General features: G+C 50.0%; 1 protein-coding gene across 1 annotated transcript in view; it reads left to right on the plus strand.

Annotated features, from left to right (window-relative positions):
• Positions 1-20,709, plus strand: part of PLCG2 (phospholipase C gamma 2) — a 137,176-nt gene that overhangs the window by 85,129 nt on the left and 31,338 nt on the right. The window contains exons 16-25 of the mRNA XM_079799730.1: positions 888-977; positions 1,583-1,758; positions 3,758-3,958; positions 4,905-5,024; positions 8,490-8,670; positions 10,041-10,112; positions 13,999-14,108; positions 15,204-15,300; positions 16,668-16,734; positions 18,571-18,728. Of these exons, the coding sequence (XP_079655856.1) occupies positions 888-977; positions 1,583-1,758; positions 3,758-3,958; positions 4,905-5,024; positions 8,490-8,670; positions 10,041-10,112; positions 13,999-14,108; positions 15,204-15,300; positions 16,668-16,734; positions 18,571-18,728 (1,272 nt within the window). The remainder of the gene's footprint in view (positions 1-887; positions 978-1,582; positions 1,759-3,757; positions 3,959-4,904; positions 5,025-8,489; positions 8,671-10,040; positions 10,113-13,998; positions 14,109-15,203; positions 15,301-16,667; positions 16,735-18,570; positions 18,729-20,709) is intronic.

Below are 20,709 nucleotides of genomic sequence, written 5' to 3' on the forward strand. Positions count from 1 at the left end.
CCCATTTGTCTGCTAGTGCCCGTTTTCTGGTCCAAAGACTAGTTCAGGCATTTAGTGGTCCTAACTCCTTAGTATCTTCCAATCTGAGACACTACCACTGGCAACCTTTTTGAAAAAAAAATATTTTTATTGATTTCAGAAAGGAAGGGAGAGGGAGAAAGAGATAGCAACATCAATGAGGAGAGAGAATCATTGATTGGCTGCCTCCTGCACGCCCTGCACTGAGGATTGAGCCCACAACACGGGCATTTGCCCTTGACCGGGAATCGAACCTTCTGGTTCATAGGTCGACCCTCAGTCACCGAGCCATGCTGGTCAGGCTGGTAACCTTACTTTTTTGATGAGAATAAGGCATTTTGAGTGCTAACACCTCTTCTCATATCCTTTAACATGCAAATCCATTTTTACACGACTATTCTTATATCCTAGAAATAAACATTAAAAACGGTTAAAATTTAAATAAAGAATTAAGTCATAATTAAATGTTGGAGAAAGGTTCTCTAAACAAGCTGGCAGAGAAGTCCTTAAAAAGTGAATGAAATAGGAAAAGACAGTCAGGAGGACATAAAAAAAAAACCAATGCCACCATTCACAAAGGCTTCAAATGAAATATGAAGTAGAAATTTGATATTAAGTCGTATCTACCCTTGCATACACTGAACAGAAAAGGTCCTGAAAATGCCAAAAGAAACCCAAAATAAATAATGCTTTAAAAGAAATGTCTCAAAGGAGATCAAACATTGTGAAACCACCATGAATGTGTACGAATGTGGGAAAGGCTAGCCCCCAAGGGAATGCTGGGATGATGATGCCAGGCAGGGTTCTGGGCCCAGAATTGATAGGGTAGAGACGTTGGGGAGGAGCTAATGCGGGTTTTAACTTTCTAGAAATGGACTCGGCACTACTGCGCCGTTGCCGATGCCAAGCTGTCCTTCAGCGACGACATTGAGCAGAGTGTGGAAGAGGAACTGCCCCAGGTAGGTGGAGACCTCCTAGACGGCTCCTCTAATCCTGTGGCCATCAGGCCTGGATGTCCTCAGCCTAAGGAGCTGCCTCTTTGGGTACCAAGGCCTCCCTGGCTCTTCTCTGATTGGCTGGCTGGCCCAGGGACTTCACCAATGAGGTTCAAGGGTCTTTCCTACTCTTTGAAGGGCCTGAATGGCATGTGCTCCCTCCAGAGGATGGAGTCATGTGGATATTTTGTCCAGCCCCACCCCCTGGCCTTGTCCCCAACGTTCCTGCCCTAGTCCCTCAGGCTGCTGGCTGTCTTTGGTACTGTTTCTTGGGCTCCCAAGGTATTTTTGCTCTCAGACTTCCTTTGCAATAGACTGAGGGCTGTATTGGGGAATTCTCACCCCTTGTCTCGGGACTCCAGGAGGCTACCACAGATGGGGCCTGTCTGGAGTAGGTTAGCAGGCAGGGGAGGGCAGGGAAACTGTCTTCCCAGACCTCTCGGGGTGAGGGCTAGCTGAGGCCTCTGTCTGTTTCCAGTCCCCGAGTCAGCATGTGAAGGGGGGCCAGTCTGGAGATGCTGGGGGCCTGGTCCAGGTTTTCAGAAACCCCTCCTCTCTTTGTGGCCCAGGACACGCCCCCCACAGAGCTGCATTTTGGAGAGAAGTGGTTCCACAAGAAGGTGGAGAAGAGGACAAGTGCTGAGAAGCTGTTGCAGGAATACTGCTCTGAGACGGGGGGCAAGGATGGGACCTTCCTGGTGCGGGAGAGCGAGACATTCCCCAACGACTACACCCTGTCCTTCTGGTAATGGCCCTCTTCCCAGGGCGTGCAGCCTTCTCCGCGCAGCTGGCCAGGGGGGAGGCTCGGTGGCAGGTAGTGGGAGTGCAGGCCAGACTCGGGCAGGCCTGGACCGGAACCCCAGACCTCATTTAGTGAGCTGTGTGGGGCAGGACTGGGTGAGGTGGGTGAGGCCTAAAAATTTAGTAATCGGGATTAGTGGTATTTCAGTGCACTATTTAAAAAAATAAAAAGTAATGCAAAAAAAACCCCATAATGGCCCAGTTGGCATGGCTCAGTGGTTGAGCGTCGACCTATGAATCAGGAGGTCTCGGTTCAATTCCAGGTTCGGGTACCTGCCCGGGTTGTGGGCTTGGTCCCCAGTGTGGAAAGTGTAGGAGGCAGCCAATCAATGATTCTCTCTCATCATTGATGTTTCTATCTCTCTCTCTTTCTCTCTTCCTCTCTGAAATCAATAAAAATGTATTTTAAAAAAATCATGATGAGCAAAATATCAACATAAGACAATGTGACCTCATTCACCTTCCCCTAATCTCAGCCCTGGATCAGGTGATATGGCCCTGGGCACTTCTCTCAATCTCCTGGATTCTTCCTCTTTTCTCTAAAATAGAGATTCTAAAAGCAGCCTTATGGAGCTGTCAAGAGATTTCTCATTCATTCTTTAATTCATTCATTCACTCTTGCATTCATTCATCTATGCCTCACTCATGAAAAAATATTTATCAAGTGCTTGCTCTGTGGTGGGCACTGCGATTTAGCAGTGATCAGACAGACAGGGTCTCTTTTTCATTACAATGAAAAAGTAATCATGATGCCCTGACCGGTTTGGCTCAGTGGATAGAGCATCGGCCTGTGGACTCAAGGGTCCCAGGTTCGATTCTGGTCAAGGGCATGTACCTTGGTTGCGAGCATATCCCCAGTAGGGGGTGTGCAGGAGGCAGCTGATTGATGTTTCTCTCTCATCGATGTTTCTAACTCTCTCTCTCTCTCTCTCTCCCCCTTCCTCTCTGTAAAAAATCAATAAAATGTTAAGAAAAAGTAATCATGCAAATGATACATAATTGTAGTTGTGGTAAGTGCAATGAGAAAAATGCAAGATGTTATAAAAGTCTGTTAGAGAGGGATCTAATGTAATATTGGGGGGGGGGGGGGGCGGAGGGGTGGTCACAGAAGACTCCCTGAAAGAAGTGGTGTTTAAATGGAGACCTGAAGAATCTTATATAATAAAAGCCTAATATGCAAATTGATCGAACAGCAGAGTGACTGGCAGAACGACCAGTTGCTATGATGTGCACTGACCACCAGGGGCAGGTGCTTAACGCAGGAGCTGCCCCCAGCCTGCAGGCCCCAGGTCAGCTGGTCGCCCCACAGAGGGAAGCGACAGGCGGAAGGGGGGCAGGCTGGTGAGTGGGCGGCGCCAGGCTGGCCAAGGTGGGTGCCAGAGGGGGGCTCCCCTATTGCCCTGCCAGTTGCCTCACAGATCGGCCCTGATCGCCAGCCAGGCCTAGGGACCCTACCCACGCACAATTTCGTGCACCAGGCCTCTAGTAAAAACTATAACAACAAACACAAAATTCTGATAGCTAACACATTCTTACCATGTGCCAGGCAGCATTCCAGGCACATTTTGTGTGGGATCTCGTTTAATCCTCAGGACAACTCTGTGAGGCTTAATAATGACCTATTATTATCCCTGTGTGACCACTAAGATGGTAATACAGAGGCTCAGGGGGGACAGGTCATATGGCAGAGTCAGGATTTGAACCTAGGTCCTCTTGCTCCAGAGTAGGAGTTATGTAGGTAAAAGGGGGCAGGAGTGGAGGAGGGAGGAAGAATGTTCTGGAAGCCTGGGCTCTATTCTAAGAGCAGAGGGAAGCCTGTGTGGCCACATCTAGTGCCCACCCCTGGCTTCAGTCTGGCCCCCACCTGTGTTGTCTGATGCCCAGGGTGCAGGAAGGCCGGCTGGCTGGCCTGGACACTGATGTTGTTGTCCCTCTGCCCACAGGCGGTCCGGCCGGGTCCAGCACTGCAGAATCCGCTCCACCATGGAGGGCGGGACCATGAAGTACTACCTGACTGACAACCTCATGTTCACCAGCATCTACGCCCTCATCCAGCACTACCGCGAGACGCACCTGCGCTGTGCCGAGTTTGAGCTCCGACTCACCGACCCCGTGCCCAACCCCAACCCCCATGAATCAAAGCCGTACGTGAGCCCGAGATCTCGGGCAGCACATCCATGGGTTTAGCGGGGGCAGACACCCCGGCAGATGGTGTCCACCAATCAGAAAAGCCAGTCTTGTGGGTGTGCTGGGGCCCAAATTCCTCGGGGGTCTCTTAAAGTTCCCACGGTGGCCACCATTTCCAAATGCCCGCTCCCCCTTACTTTTGCCCCATTTCTTTCTTCTCCCTTCCTTTCTTCTCCCTTCCTTCCACTTTATCTTCATAGTCCTGAATTCCTGGGCCTCGGTTTTAAGAGCTTAATTTTGGCCCGGTGATGTCTTTCTATTTGTCAAAGATCATTCCTGTTTGTTCTGAAAGCAAACAAGGAAAAAATAATGGTAAAGATTTCCCCTTCATTTTTTTTTTTTTTACTGATAAAGTGAATATCAGTTATGCCTTGCAAAGTTTTAACCAATTTTGGAAACAAACAAAAACCACATTTTTTAAGCAGGAGGTTGTTAAAGTGTACATTTCTGAGAATGCCACGTAACGCACAGCAGCTTTATTTTTGACGTCTCATCTATATTCGTACGGATTGCCTTTTAAAATTTGCTATTTCACATCTTTAAAAGTAACCAACGACCAACTAAACAAAAGAACCTGTTTGAAACACTATTCCCTGTATTCTCTGCCTCTGATTTTCTGTGCCATCCTCGGCTACTGGCCCTTCAGAGTTGGGCAGAGGAGGGGTCAAGATTGGTTGACTTATTGTCTTGTGCTTCAAACAGACCCGCTACATGGACGTTTCACCCAAGCTGTGTCTCGGTGGTCTTCTAACAATGTTATTTGCAGCGGGTTTTGGGTGGGAGGCCCACTCATTTCCCCAGTGGTTTCCGGGGCCATATTTCAGGCGTCCTCGAGCCCGCTGCCCACCCCTGCTCCCCTGCGGGGGACCCTCTCACTTGGCGGTTTCCCGGCCTCTGCTGCAGGTGGTACTACGACGGGCTGAGCCGTGGAGAAGCGGAGGACATGCTGATGAGGGTTCCCCGGGACGGCGCCTTCCTCATCCGGAAGCGGGAAGGTAGCGACTCCTACGCCATCACCTTCAGGTAAGCACACGGCTGGAGCCTGCAGCGTGCTCTCGGGAGGAGGCGGCTTAGGAAGGCCAGGTGTGGAGAACAAAGGAGGAACTGCAGGTTTAGCTCAGGGTTCTCTCCCTAGAGGGTTAACAATAACGATGGCAAACATAATGACACACGCCACCTACGTTAATATGTGCTTTCACTGTGCTGGGCACTGGTCTATATTCGTAGTGATCTGTGAGCATGACAGTTATTTTTTCAGAGGAGGAGACTGAGGCACAGGAAGGTTAGGTAACTTGCTGAAACATGCAGCCAGTAAGTAGTGGGGCTGGGCTTCGAACCCAGGCACCCCTGGCAGCCCAGGTCAGTGATGTCATAGATCTGATTTCCTCCCAGCTTCACTTGCCACCCGACACTGCCAGTGGGAAGGCCAACCATCTCTAGGATTATGGTTCTCTGCTTTAATTCCAACCCATGACACCTGATTCCTCTAGCTCCCACCAATGGCAAGGAGGTGTGAGGTTCAGACCCAGTTCATCATCTGTCCTCCCAGCCCCGGTGGATGCTTGAGGATGCTGATAGAAGGCTGGCTGCTGTATGAGTTCCTAGCTGATGTCCAGACACCGGGCTGTCTTTGAATCTTCATCTGGTTGAGTCCTCCACTGTAGCGATGAAGGGTAGATCCAGTTACTGCAAGTCAGGACCCGGAGGCTCAGAGAGGTAGAGTGGGCTGTCTAGAGCCACACAGCCTAAGTCCTGGGCTGAGCCAGAATTTCAGACTCGGGTCAGATTGGGCCTGCCGCTATTTTGCTCCGTCTGCACGGTGACGTTAAAAACGGAGAAATCTCACTTGAAAATTCAGATTGCTTCTTAGGAAAAATGGGAGGAGGTGGCCGCTCTGGGCCCATGCGCCCATGTGGCGATGGTGGTCACCTGCTGACAGGAGGGGCCCTGGTGTGCCCAGGCTGCTCCTGTTCTTTCCCCTCCTATTGCCCTTGCCCATCCTCCTTGGTCACCCTGCCAGGCTGCCCCCCTTCTGTCCCAGTTATTCCTGGGGAAGTGGGGGTGTGATTGTCATTATCCCTGCTGATACTGAGGACCTACCATGTGCTGGCTCTGGCCCGCATGGCTTTTGTGTTTGTGCTGCCAACAGGGAGGCCCTGGGCTACTTGGCATTGGCTGTGCCCGTTGCTCTTAGTGGTGCCCCTCTGCCTGGATGGGAAGTGGGCTGGTTTCCCTGAACATCTGCACCAGCCACCATGCTGGGCGTTGGGGGGTCATGCTGTAGTCCTGTCAGTCTGTCCGGATGCTGTTGGGTAAAGGGACAGAACCAAACGCAGTGACTGAAACAACCAAAATAGGCGGGAGTTGTTGGCTTCCAGCTGAGATGCTCCGACAGGCCTGGGTGCAGGCCGCCCCTGACAGTCCTCGGGTCTCCGTGCGTCATGCTGCTCCTCGCCGCGGCTCAGTCCCAGGTGGCTGTACCTCGGGGTGCCGGGACAGTGTGCAGCAGAAAGGACGAGCCCTGTGATGTACGCCCCCGCTGGCCCCTGCTTGAGCTAGGTGCCGTGATTCTGATCGGGCACCTGTGAGCTGGCAGTGGGGTTGGGGTCGCTTTACTGGAACCGTGCAGATGAAGACGGGGGGTCCCCAGATGATGCTTGATTTATGTATGCCCACCATTCTGTTGGCATGTCTGTCCTCCCATGAGATTGGAGGCACCCTAAAAGTCAGAGTTTTTTTTTTTATTTTTAGGAATCAGTAAATGTTCCGTGAGCACCTACTAGGTGCTAGTCCCTGTGCCGGGCTCCAAAAATACAGGAGTGATAAAAATAGGCCAATGGTCTGGTGGGGATGAAGACGTCACATTACTCTCAAGGGTTTCTTGCTTTTAATCGTTTTTCTCCTTCCTCCCATGGGCTGGGAGGCCGCGGGCGGCCAGTACGTGCCGTCTCCCAGCCCCTGAGTCAGCGATGAGGTCGGTTTCTCTGCCAGGAAGGCTTCGTCCAGCAGGTTGTGTCGTCCAGCAGGTTGTGTCGCCAAGAGCAGGGAGGGAAAGGCCGTTTCCTTCGCTTGGGACGGTGAACGTCTGGCCTCCACCCAATGAGTGCCAGTTGGGGGCCCTCAGCCATTGTCATAGTCGGAAAGGACATCTTTTTCCCTGGACACACGCACCTTTTCACAGCATCGTGACCCACAGGTTGAGAACTGCTAGCAGGGTCGCCTAAGACCATCGGAAAACACAGATATTTACATTACGATTCATAACAGTAGCAAAATTACAGTTATGAAGTAGCAACGGAAATAATTTTATGGTTGGGGGTCACCACAACATGAGGAACTGTATTAAAGGGTCGAGGCATTAGGAAGGTTGAGAACCACTGATCTAGACAGAAAAATGTACACACATATGTGGTACACCTGTGGGAAATCTGTAGTGCCGTTATGTGTGTGGGCAGTCTGTGCTACTTCTTAAAAATACAAATGGGATCATACCATGGTTTTATTCTGCAACTTGTATTTCTACTCAGCAGTATATCTTTTTAAAAAATTTATTAAAATATCACTGCAAATAAGCTACGGAAACAGAAGTCTTCTGGCATTTTTTACAGGCTTTCTGAAGAAGTGGCTTAAACAGGATGTGTGTTTTAAATCCATAAAAAATGTCTCTAAGGTGTAACATTTTTAAAAAGATGAGTAGTTCACCCGTAGTAACTGTGCTGTTAGACAGTTTTAATATAAAGATGCTCTTGGCTGTAAAGTTAAGCTCAATACCTATTTTCCCAAATGTGTCTGTTCTTGCTGATAAAAGCTGAGGAGTAAGGCTGAGGAGTCTCTTCTGGTTTGGGATTTTTTTTCTGCCTCTTGTTTCAAATGGATGAGTGAGGAAATAAAAGACTGGTTTCCTTTTTTGGGGGGTGGGGGTGGGGAGGGGGAAGCCACTGTTGCACCAGATGGGGAATTTTTGGATAAGATTTAAAGATTGGGGCAGGAAGTCCCAGAGTTCTAGAGTGGAGATTGGCAAACGTTTTCTGTAAAGGACCAGAAAATAAATATTTTAGGCCTTTCAGGCCATATGGTCTCTGTTGCAACTCTTCCACTTTGCCATGGTATTGCCACAGGCAATACATAAGCAAATGAACGTGGTCGTGTTTCAATAAAACTTCATTTACAAAAACAGGAGGTGGGCCAGATTTGGCCTGTGGGTCATAGTTTGCCAACCCTGATCTGGATGTTCCCAACGTCAAGTCCTGTAGTTGAGGAGGAGGGGACGGGTGAGAGGAGCTAGCTGTACAGACTCTTCTCTGTTTTGAAAAGACCCACATCATTGTATTCATAGGCACGTTACACCCTGTTGATGTGGTCCCCTCAGAAGGGATAACGAGGTTGTTTCTAAGAGGTGGGGACTGTATATGGTACAGCCGATGTCTGGCTGCCACGATGTCTGGCTGCCACAGTCTCGGCGTGTCAGCCCCGTGTGGTTCCCCCCAGGGCCCGGGGCAAGGTGAAGCACTGTCGCATCAACCGGGACGGCCGGCACTTCGTGCTGGGGACCTCCGCCTACTTCGAGAGCCTGGTGGAGCTCGTCAGTTACTACGAGAAGCACGCGCTCTACCGGAAGATGAAACTGCGCTACCCCGTGACCCCCGAGCTCCTGGAGCGCTACAATATGGTAGGCGGCTGACTCTGTCATTTGGTGGAATATCTTGCCTGAGGTTATAACTCATCTGTTCATTCATTCAGCAAACCTTTTATGGACACTTACCATGTGTCTGATACTGCTCTAGTCCTGGGGATACAAAATTGGACACAGCACACAAAGACCCTGCCCTCATGCTGCCTATATATAGTCTAGTGTGGAACCCGGCAGGTGGGTAAGTGGATTCAGGGTGACGTGGAGGGGGTTGCCGTTCTCAAAGGTGGTCTGGGAAGATCTCACTGAGAAGGAAACATTGGAGCAGACGTTAGCAGGGTTGAGGGAGTGAATCATGCAGTTATGTGGAGGAAGAGCAGCAAGTGCAAAGGTCCTGAGGTGAGGACGCCCCTGGAGGTGCAGAGAGAGCCAGTGTGGGGGTAGAACTTAATAAGATGGGGACTAATAGGCCCTGCGTGGTGTAGGGCCATGGTAAGACACTGGCTTCTATTCTGAGCCATTCGAGGGTTCTGAGCAGAGACGAGACCTGATCTGATTTCCTGTCCCAGTTCCTATCAGGTGCATTCATTAACTTCCAAGATCTATTGTGCACCTCCCACGTGCCAGGAACTGTTCTCCATCTGAGAGTACAGTGGCTGCTCTGGGGAAGTTTGGGTTCTAGGCAGGGGAGCTGGATAAGGCGCAGTCACAGAAATAAGGAGCCTGCAGGCAGTGTGAACCACAAGGAGGAAAATCCAACCGGATGGTACATAGGGGTGGTGGGCGTTACATTAGGTTGGGGCGGGGAGGTCAGAGAAGGCCTCTTGCGAGGATTCAATGTGAGCTGAAGGCTGGAAGAGGCAGTGACTTGGCCAGGGTTGCTGTGGAGGAAGCTGGTTCAATGTGGAGGAGCAGCCACCACAAGCCCGGGAGTGACTGAGGTGGCCGATGTGGCTGGGACCCAATGGGAGAAGCAGAGTGGGGGACGGGTAAGGGGGGCTACAGTGTGGGCGGGAAACGTTTAACCAGTTCTCTGCAGAAAGAAGCCCTGGTTTGTGGGATTTGCCAATTTCCATGGTGTAAACACTTCCAAGGTGGCCAGTTTCAAGCGACCACCCCAGAATGCGAGTCAGGCAGAGACATACAAGAGGCTCCCGCACACTCAGGGTTTGTGTTTTACGAAGGCGCACGGTGCCTGGCACACAGTCGGCCAGAATAGGGCTTTTCTTATTTGGGGGTAAAATTTCCCAGTTTTGGGGAACTTCTTTATGATGTCTCACTGTCTCTACCCACAGGGCATGAGTAAACGGTGAGGGCAGGAAACCATAGGGCTCTGCAGTCCTTGTTCTGTCCTTGGGCTGTCCAAGGAGCAGGGATGGTTCCATTTATTTCTCTCTGTTCTTTTTCAGGAAAGAGATATAAACTCCCTGTATGACGTCAGCAGAATGTATGTGGATCCCAGTGAAATCAATCCTTCTATGGTACAGTGCCAACCTTTAATTTACACTATTTCCTGGTCACTAGATTGACATCGAGTCCAAATCCCCTCCCTCCCCCACTCCTCTTCCCGGTCATAATAGGGCAAGAGAACATTTTGGGAAACTTAGCCAAAAAAAAAAAAAAAAAAAAAAAAAATTTTTTTTTTTTTAGAGGAAATGATTGACAATATGACATCTAGTTTCAGGGAAGAGGTTAATAGAATTCCTTCCAAATGTGACTGTGCCTCGCTAAAATTCTGAGGTTTGATGAATCACCTTTGGGCCACACAGCTCCTAATTAAAAGTCTTTCAAATGTGTCTTGCTCACCCGCTGAGTGGGTGGTGTTTATAAATTCTGTCTCGTTCACTGACCTTGCAGCGAGAACTCCATTTCATATTCCCACCCGGCTGCAGTGTGACTTCCTGCAGGTAGGGCTGGGTTTTACTCTCAGCCCCCAGCTCCTCCTCCCCCTGGTTTCATCTCAAATGTAGTGTGAGCCTGTGGAGGAGGAAGAATGATGTGAATTTCCTGTTCTGGGGTGCGGGGGGGGGGGCTGTCTGGGGCCACCATCAGTATAAAATTCCTGATCAGAGAGGGGCTGCACTGTGGGCTCTGGCAATCTAGGGACAAATTTATTATTTTTTTAACTTACAATTCTTGGCCAATGCAAATTCCTTTCAGCAAGAAATGAAGTCTTGAAAAGTTGTCGGCAAATGAAGCTGTGTGCAAAATGCATTAGCTTGATAGCAAAAACGTTTATTAAAGGCAGATGCTTTGGTAATGAGAATGACCGGGCCTCATGTCAGCGGGATGTCGGGGTGGCAGGGACTCCCCAGGGGCAGCCATCCTTGCCTCTCCAGAGAGCAGGTCAGGTCTTCTGATTTATCGAGATAAACCAATACTTTATTTATTTATTGTTGAAGGTACTACATATGTCTCCCTTTTCCCCCGACCTCTCCCCGCCTGCTCCCACCCCCCAGCACAGGCCCTCACCCCACTACTGTCTGTGTCCACTGGTTATGCTCATATGCATGCATACAAGTCCTTTGGTTGATCTCTTACTGCCTCCTCACCCCTACCCTCCCCCCTTTCCCCGCCTTCCCTTTGAGGTTCATCAGTCTGTTCAATGCTTCTGTGTCTCTGGATCTATTTTTGTTCATCAGTTAATGTTCATTATTCTCCACAAATGAGTGAGATCATGTGACATTTATCTTTCTCCGACTGGCTTAAGAGAAGCCAACACTTCAGATGTTTTATGTGAAATCTCCCCCATTTTTAAACCCTGGCAACTAAGTTGAGTTGTAGAGAAAATCTTCCTATTTTACGTGAGCCAAGCAAAACGTGACTGCATGCTGAATTTGATCGCACGTTGCCCAACTGAGATGAATGCCTGGAAATAAAGCTGTAACTGTTAATGACTGGAAAATGGTGCAACAATTAAAAAAACACATTTGAAAAACAGACAAAGAGTCCGTCCTCGTCTCACGGTCCTGACGCAGTGGCTGTCTGCGCGGCTGCTGGGCGTTCTGTCTCTCCTGGTCTCGGCCTAATTTTGCAGCCACCACCACCTGCATCTGTCATCTCCATTCTGCTCGGCTCACTTGCCACTTGGTCACGGGTGGGCTTCTCCATCACTGACCTTCTTATTGACCGTTTCTGTCTAACCTGGTAGGCCAAGCCACTGAGATGAAATACATGGCTTGGAATTTTAACTTATAAAAAAAAACATGTTGTCTGTGCTGTAGAACATTCTGGGTGGCTGTGCCAGGTTAGCAGTGTCCCCATCCAGTGGCCATTTGGGTCATTTCTGGTCTCTTGCTCTTCTAGCTAACCCTCACATGAACTTCTTCACCTGTGAAGCTTTGGGCATCTCTAGCATAATTTCCTTTGGATGCGTTCTTAGAACTGGAATGACTAGATGCATAATAATAGGTAACACATCCACGTCCACCCATCCAGCATTGTTCTAAGTACTTGACAGCTTATTAGTCCTCGTAACAGCCCCAAGCAGTGGGTACTATTTTTGTGCTCATTGTACAGCTGAGAAAACCGAGGCACACAGAAGTTGAGTAATTGCTGAGGCCACGTAGCTAGGAAGGTGTGGAGCGGGAATGTGGACCCAGGCAGTCTGGCTGCGAGGGGTGTGCTCTTAGCTGCTTGGCATTGCTGTTGCCTGCTTGGTCAGATGATTCTGTGGGACCATCTGTCAGGCTGGGGACTTGCTCCTTGTGGAAGCCATTATGTGGCACCCCCACCTCTGCCACTGGCTGTTCCTTCCTTGTTGTGTCCTGGGAGCCTGGCAGTGACTTGTGGGGATTCATGGGGACAGATGTGGCTCAGATTCTGATAGCCACCCTTGAAGCAAGAGGGGCAGTTAGACTCCATTTGCAGGTGGGGGAGACAAGGGCAGGAGACCTGGTCAGCCTCTGGTTGGGGGTTCCTATGGTAGAACTTGCGGTAACCAGATTAGATTGCCTTTTTTGTTGTTGTTAATCGTCACCCAAGGATATTTTTCCATTGACTTTTTTTTTTTTAGAGAGAGTGGAAGGGAGGGGAGGAGAGAGAGAGAGAAAAAAAAAACCAAAACATCGATGTGAGAGAGACACATTGATTGGTTGCCTCCCACATGAGCCCCGACCAGGGCCGGGAATCGAGACTGCAACTGAGGTCTGTGCCCTTAACCGGAAACGAACTGGAGACTCTTCAGTCCACGCGGGCCAACGCTCTATCCACTGAGCCAAACTGGCTAGGACTAGGTTGCTTCTTAAGAATATCATAAACTATGGTAATAACTCAGGTTGATTGCTTTAACTCTGCACTCAGCCACCTACCAGCTAGTTGACCTTGGGCAAGGATACTTCATCTCTCTGAACCTCAGTTTCTTCATCTGTATAATGGGCATAATAACACTGCTACCTACCTGTTATGGTTGTTGGAAAGATTAAAGGAGATACTATAGATAAGAGGCCTAGAGCAGTATTTGACTATAGTAAGCCCTTAATAAATGCTAGATATTATAATTTTTTGTCATGCACTATCTCATTAAATAGTCTTAACCCTGTGAAGCATGTAAAGTTTTAATTCCCCTTTCCCAGATGGGGAAACTGAGTCTGGGAATGCCTCAAGGTTATATAGTAGTAAGGAGCAGAGCAATAATTTGAACCCACATGTTTGACTCCATAGCCTCTGCTTGAAGGAGCAGTTTTACTGGATTCGTTGTAAAACCTGTCTACTTTTCCTTGGGAGAGGAGGGGGGAGTTGCTGATCTAAACAGGTTTGACAGCTTCAGATTTTAACGATTAATATTTGCTTGCTGCATGGGTATTCATTTTGCCATGGATTTATGCTTGCCACGCAGGCATTAAAGCAAATTCATTGAAGAAAAACTTTATCCTAAGTTTTGGGTTGTTTCCGCTGAGATCACCTTTTGATGGCTTTCATGGAGGAGTGCCTCAGTTACTCTTGCAAAAATGTCAGTGTCCTGCAGGAGTCCAGTTAGGGGACCCCTGGCCTGGTAAATACTGGTGAGGCCGAGGATGGCCAGGAATGGTGTTGAGTTTGAACTTCTGGGAGGGTTGTTGAGCATGGGCTCTGAGGACTTCAAAGGTGGTGGTCATGGCTTAATCTGAAAGGCGTGTTGAGGAAATTGAGCAGTTTTGGGTGATTGAGGTGCCCTTGGCTCTGACCAGTCCCCATCTCTACTGGTGACTTTTTGAGACGACGGAGTCTTCGCAATGCTAGAATCTTGCCAGCAGATGGCGCTGTAACCCTGGACTGAAGCCTCTGGCTCCCTAAGGAGAACTAAATGTGCGACAGTACTAGTAAACGCAGAAGCCTCCCTCTGCTCATCAGCCTGCCTGACCTTTTTCTTTTTGTTTTCCCTGAAAGCCTCAGAGAACCGTGAAAGCTCTGTATGACTACAAAGCCAAGCAGAGTGATGAGCTGAGCTTCTGCCGTGGCGCCCTCATTCACAACGTCTCCAAGGAGCCTGGGGGCTGGTAAGGTTGAGCTGCTTGGTGGATGCACTTCACAGGTCACTTTTTGGTGGAGACACACAAGTGCCGGCTGAGCTCGGACCCCTTTTTTCTGCGTTCCGAGCTGGCTTTGACCTGTTCTACCTTCCCTGGGAAATGGCTTGATACCTGCATGCTGTATGCGGAAAAGCAGATAAACACCAATTATTATCATATTACATCACATAGCATAGTATCATATTATATATTATTTTTATTGTAATAGCAGCTACCATTTCTGAGGTCTTCCTGTATGCCACGCACTGTGCTAATAGCTTTCAGACGTCTTCTGACCAAATCCTCGTTGCGACCCTGTGGAGTTTTTACTATGATTATCCCCACGTTACAGATGTGGCAAATGAGACTTTCCAAACTTCCACAGCTACTAAGTAGCACAGGCTCTTTCCATTCCATAAGCCTGGCATTATTTTAAATTCAAATTCTTATGCTATAGCTTAGTCCTGTGCCCCATGCAGTGGCCCCATCCTGGGTTGAAGAAGACACATTTTAGGTCAAAGGTACCTGGTGTGCTGAGGTCCAGTTAGCTCTTCCCTCTGTTCACGTGGGAAGAAAAACTTGCTGCCCAGCCATAGGCCCCATCGTAGGTGGTTTTGTGGGGTGATTTCTACCTGAGAGCCGTAAGAATTTGTTTATAACCATCAACACTGGCAGAGATTCAAGCACCTCACAAGATCAGTATCTCATCTTCCCACAAGAGAGCTGAACCTGCATTTTGCAAACAAACTGGCACAGAGAAGTACAGTAACTTGTCCAGGGCCACACAGCAGGCTGAGATTTAAAGTCAGACCTTTTGACTCCAGAGCGCACACTCTTAACCTAACTCATATACGGGGTCCATGAGTTTTGACCAAATGGCAAGAGGATTCCCCCCCCCTCCCCCAATCCCACTCATTGCTGATAAAAAATCAGAGGATCCCTTTGAAATGCTCCATTATCTCAACACCTCTCCTGGTCATTCGGTCACTGGCCGCCTTTCTCTCACCAGCAACTGGGGTCTAAGGGACAGTAATGGATTAATACGGTCCAGCGAGGCCCTTGATGCCCTCTGTGTTTATCTAGGTGGAAAGGAGACTATGGAACCAAAATCCAGCACTACTTCCCGTCCAATTACGTCGAGGACATTTCAACGGTTGATGTGGAGGAGCTCGAGAAGCAGGTGAGTCGCGATCGTTGCAGGGAGGGACCTGCTGATCCTCGGGGAATCCACCGAGTCACCTCAGTGGTTATATTTTATACATGCTAGCTAGCGTGTGGTCCCCGAGGAGCCCTGAAGCAGAGTGACATGGAAATCAGGAGTGTGCCCTGAGCTGTCGTGGGTGAAAGTCACTGTGACGAGCCATCATATTTTAATCAGGTTGTTCTGGGCTGGAAAGGTTTGAATATGCAGGAGAAATCTCTCTAGAGTGAAAATGGCCAAATGGGGAATATGTCCTTTGCCTAAAGCAGCTTGCAAATGAAACACATTTCGTTTGGCCAGCCAGACATTCAGAACGAACGTGCTTGGTGTGGATAAGCAAGCAGGCCAAAGTGGAAGGCGCGTGGAGGCCTTCCTGGTGACACTGCAAACCTGGTTTCTGTTTCCTGCTTCCTCTTGCCCAGCAGACTCAAAGAGAAGCCACTTTCATTGTGACAGCACTATACCAGGGCCGAACTCTCTATAATGAGGGCTTTAAGGTCCTGTTTGAGCTTAAGGAATTTTCTAAGTGAGTTGGGGCAATCTGAGAAGGCTGCATGGAGGAAGGGGCATTTGAACCTTAAAAGTCAAGTTAGAGATCAGCAGCGAGAGACTGACAGAAGGGAATCCCAGGTGGAAGGTACGGCCTAAGCAAAGGTGTGGCGGTGGGAACGTGATTGTGTTCAGTGTGTTCATCCTGAGGCAGAGATGTAACCCCCTTATTGCGTCTGTCCATGATGCCCCCACCCACAGAGCATTAGCCTGGTGGAGGAATGGGGGTGTACCGACAATGGGCAGATGCACAGTTCTGCCAGCTCTCCTAAGGCAAGGTGTTCCCTATCTCACCTGGACCCTGGGATGGTTCAGATGTACAGTGGGAGGTAGAGCTGGAAGGCTGATCGGGGCTCCTAGAAAGCCTTAAAGTCAGACGGCAGAGCGTGGATGTTGCTCCCATAGGACATGGAGAGTCACGGAAGGTTCGTGAGTTGTGCTGTAGGAGACCAGATAGCCCCATTTCATCATAATGCCGGAATAAAGGGTCTGGGATGTGTTTGAAATCAGATCTATGGAAACGCTTCAAAACCTGTTCTAGAATTCACAAGGCACATTTTTTTCTACAGATTGGAAAATGAATCACCGAACCTGTTGGCACCTGCTCACTGCTGAGTCCCTATCAGTAAAATGCTTCATTAGTTAGCTCTCTCCCCTTGGACATATCCTGTAATGAAAATGCATTTTAAACAGTTCCACCGGCAGTGTCTCTGCTAAACGGTGTGCTTTGGAAATGGGTTGTCTTTTGTGATTATACCTGTTAAGGCTAACGTGAGTTATGTCTTATTTCTTCACAGATTATTGAAGACAATCCCTTAGGGTCTCTTTGCAAAGGAATATTGGATCTCAACACCTATAACGTGGGTACGTTCACACATGGTCTTAGCCTGGATTCCCACCCAAACCCTCCCATCTGGCCTCAGAACCACCCCCTGCCGGGAGGCGGCTCTCGCTGGGTCCTTCTGGCCTTGACTTGGACGCTCCAGTTGAGTATTGGGCCAGGCTGGTGGCTGATTGCAGTGTCATGCCTGCTATTAATAACTGTAAAATGCTAACACGGGGTCTGGGGCAGAGGAAGGGCTAGATGAGTGTTTAATGTTGTTATTCCATCATCTCAGAGATCTGCCGGGGTTTCCCACGCTATTTTAAGAGGAGCTGGGCTGTTGGCCCGGCTGTGGCGGAGCATGGAGTTAGGAGTGTCCGGTTGTAAGCCCAGCTCAGCCTCTTGGTTGCTATGAGACCCTGGATCTGTCCCTTCTCTCTGACCCTCCACTTGCTGGCTGCTCAGCTGGGCAGGGGGACACTTTGGCCTGCCCACCTTGGAGTCTGGTGCAAGGGGAGATGTGCATGCACAGCCCGCGCACACAGGCGCGTACAACGGTGCCGGTGATAACCTCATCCTCCGAGCCTTCAGTACATCTGAGCCTGACCAGGCCCGCCTGTAGGTGGGGATGCAGCAGCTTCCACACGGAGGGACAGACGGCAGTGAGGACACTCTGGGCAAGAAGCCCACGCAGCGCTCCTCTCCGAGCAGCCGTGTTTCCACAGCTCCGTGCAGCCCATCCGTGCATCAGCCTGGGCCTGTTCCCACCCATGTTTTTGCTGGGGAGGCCTGAGCAGGGTCCTAAGCCTCAGATAACAATAATGCCAGGAACTTTCTGCTCCTAGGGTCAGCTCTTTGCTTTCTCCCTTTATTACCTGTTTGTCTGTTTTTGTGTGTGTTTTTTTTTTCTTGACAACAACCTGATAGGGTAGGTAAGAGAGGGATTCTTGGTTCCAGTTAACAGGCGAGAAAACCAAGCCCCTAAGTGACCACAAGCCCTGCCCGAGGTCCCCACCAAGTCCATGGCTGAGCTGAGACTCACTTGTGTTGCTCTGTGTGTCGTCCGCCCCGTGTTTGCAGAGCACAGGCACGTGGCTGAGTGGTTAGGAATAGGAGCCTTGGACCCAGGCCTGACTCGAGCCTCAGCTTTGCCGTGACTAGCTGTGTGACCCTCCACGTGTCACTTCCCCTCAGCGTCTCTGTTTCCTCTCCTGTAAAATGGGCGTGGCAAGAGTGGCACCCCAGAAGGTCGAAGTAAAGATTGAATGAGATACAGAGTGTGTAATCTGCTTAGACATTGCCTGGCATAGACAAGCCCAGAGATCTTAGTGACTAATGTTACTTGGCAGATCCTTATCCTCTCGTGGCCTTCATTTTCTTACCTAGAAAACTTCTCTGCAGAGAGAATCTGTTCCATGCCTCCCTCCCACCTCCTGGTGGCTGCTGGCCACCCCCGGGGTCCCTTGGCTTGTGGCTGCATCAGTCCAGTCTCTGCCTCTGTCTTCAGTGGCCGCCATCCCTGTGACTGTGTCTCACGTTTCCCTCTTCTTTCTCTGATAAGAACACCGGCTCTTAGATGACTCCAGGATGGCCTCATCCTGAGACCCTTAAGAACATCCGCAACTGTGTTCACATTCCTAGGCACCAGGGGTTAGGACGTGGGTCTGTCTTTTTGGAGAACACAGCTCAGGCTGCGGCACAGCTTGAGCAGTGACGTGTGGAGTGCAGACGCTGCCTGGCACAAAGCCGACGTCCCCGTCAGCACGGCCCACGCAGTGGCATTTGGGTTTGTGACCGAAGTGGCTCGGGCAGCGTGCAGGCTGGTCTTCGTGGCTCCCTAACAGGCTGACCAGGGCTCGTGGTATTCTCTCACAAAGTGAAAGCCCCGCACGGGAAGAACCAGAAGCCTTTCGTCTTCATCCTGGAGCCCAAGAAGCAGGGCGACCCCCCGGTGGAGTTTGCCACGGACCGCGTGGAGGAGCTCTTCGAGTGGTTTCAGAGCATCCGGCAAATCACCTGGAAGATCGACACCAAGGTAGGCCCTCGGCTGAGCTGGGCCCAGGTGGGCCTGCTGTGCTCTGCTGAGCCGTGGGTGGGTCTCGGCAGCAGGAGGTGCGGGCCCAGGGACCACACAGAATTCAGGGAGGCGATGGGGTGGGTTCGGATCATAGGAGCGCCCATCGTCTTGAAGAGGAAGGGATGTTGGTGGTCCCCCGGAAGCTGGGGCTAGTGCAGACCTTCAGAAGTCAGAGTGTGCGCAGTGACTCTTGATGTTTGGGGCCATCGCTTGACAAGAGAGTTTTGCCTTCCTTATTTTGAGTGTTTTCTTGCCTCTAAACGTTGTTCAAAGCAGGCGGGACCCCTCCTACAGCAAGCATGCCCTGAGCTCACCTCCCTGGGCCTGCAGTGGCCCTGGGAAAATGTAATCAACAGGACCCATTCTTTTCCCTCCAGAAGTTTGCGTTGTGGAAGAACTTCCACTCTCGATGGGCGTGGACTTTCCAGGGTCACCCTGACCGGAGCTTAGTGTTGGGCTGGAAGTGGTTTGAGAAGGGTTCTGGGTAAGAGCAGGAGGAGTAGTTCTAGGCAGACTGGAGTTTGCATCCGGGCAGGGCTGGTCCCTGGGCAAGTCACTAAACTTCTCTGGGCCTCAGTTTCCTTGTTTGCAAAATGAGGAGCCAAAGGTGAAATGAGATGAAGCGTGAGAAGTGCTAGGCTGGTGCCTGACATACATCAAGTGCTCAGCTCATGATGGTATTTAGTCACCACATTGTCATCACACCAGGAGGGCATGGGGAGGTGTAAGGTGCCGTCGGCTCTTTCCTGTGGCCATAGAACTTGGAAGAAATTTTAGGGTGCCTCTAAGATGGGTCTTGACGCAAAGGACTGGTTTTAAAGTTTTCCCAGGATCTCTTGGGCCCTTGTGACCTCTGGTTATAGTTGATGGGTCTTCCTCCTTCAGTGTACTGGGAGGACGGCAGCAGCCCGGTCTTTTCTTGCCCCTGGGGGACCTCACACTTAGCCAGTCTCTGGTCACCTTAACTCACCCTTTCAACAGCCTAAAGTGATGTCCTCTTACTAAGAAGACTTTCTACAGAGAGCTGGTAGGATGAGCACCCTCCCTGGTAGGACCTGTCATCTTTCTTGTCCCAGGGTCTAGTCAGAGGCCTCACATATGAGTCCTCATTCTTCCCAAGTCTTGTCACACCATCACCAGTTACTTAGGATGAGCTGTGGTCAGCAAGTTCCCATCTTTCCTGGTCAGGGCATCTCATTTGCCTCCAGGCCTTCCATATAGAACAGCTCTGAGGCACTGGGGGGCACCACTGTACCAAGGTTCATTTGAAAGATCATTTTCCCCTAACTTCTTCCAGGTCTGTTCTCATTGCCGGTTGAATGGTTGTCATCATGAACTGAATGGTACCATTTGGCAGCATGTGACCCTCCTAAGCATGTTCTAGTATTTGTGATTCTGGGCCCCTAAAGCTGAGGATGGAGAAAAACACCAGTGATGAAGCCCTTAGCAGTTGTTCTCTGTAGAATTTATTCTGAGGCACCCAAACCTCCCCTGAAAGTGGTCTGAGTGTGGGGCTCAGCAGTATAGGCATGGCGATGGCACCCTCCTCCGCCCGGTGCATCCTGGCTCTCCACCGCTATTCATGGAGGAAAATGTGACTTCACTCAAAGGTTCTCTGCCCCTTTCTCTCCTCTCCTGCATAAGGCTTCGGAAATTAAGCCTAGCTGTTCAAGGCTGCTGTTCTCTGTCTTTGATCTACATTCCTCTTTAATTGGTTTTTATAGCTGCTAAGTTTTCATGAGAAAAGCTTTTTAAAGTCTTATAGTAATATATGAAGGTTAAAAAAAACAGGAGTCTCTGGAATTGACGGAGTCTTGCTCTGGGCACAACCAGCTGTAAGAAGAGCTGGTGCGGGAACAGGAAGGAGGCCCCCTCCTGCCTTTGGGAGACCAAGGTGAGGTGAGCTCTACACTCGCTGCTGGGCGCTCCTCATCGAGGC

Source organism: Cnephaeus nilssonii (assembly GCF_951640355.1).
Source record: "Cnephaeus nilssonii genome assembly, chromosome: 20".
Lineage (NCBI taxonomy): Eukaryota > Metazoa > Chordata > Mammalia > Chiroptera > Vespertilionidae > Cnephaeus > Cnephaeus nilssonii.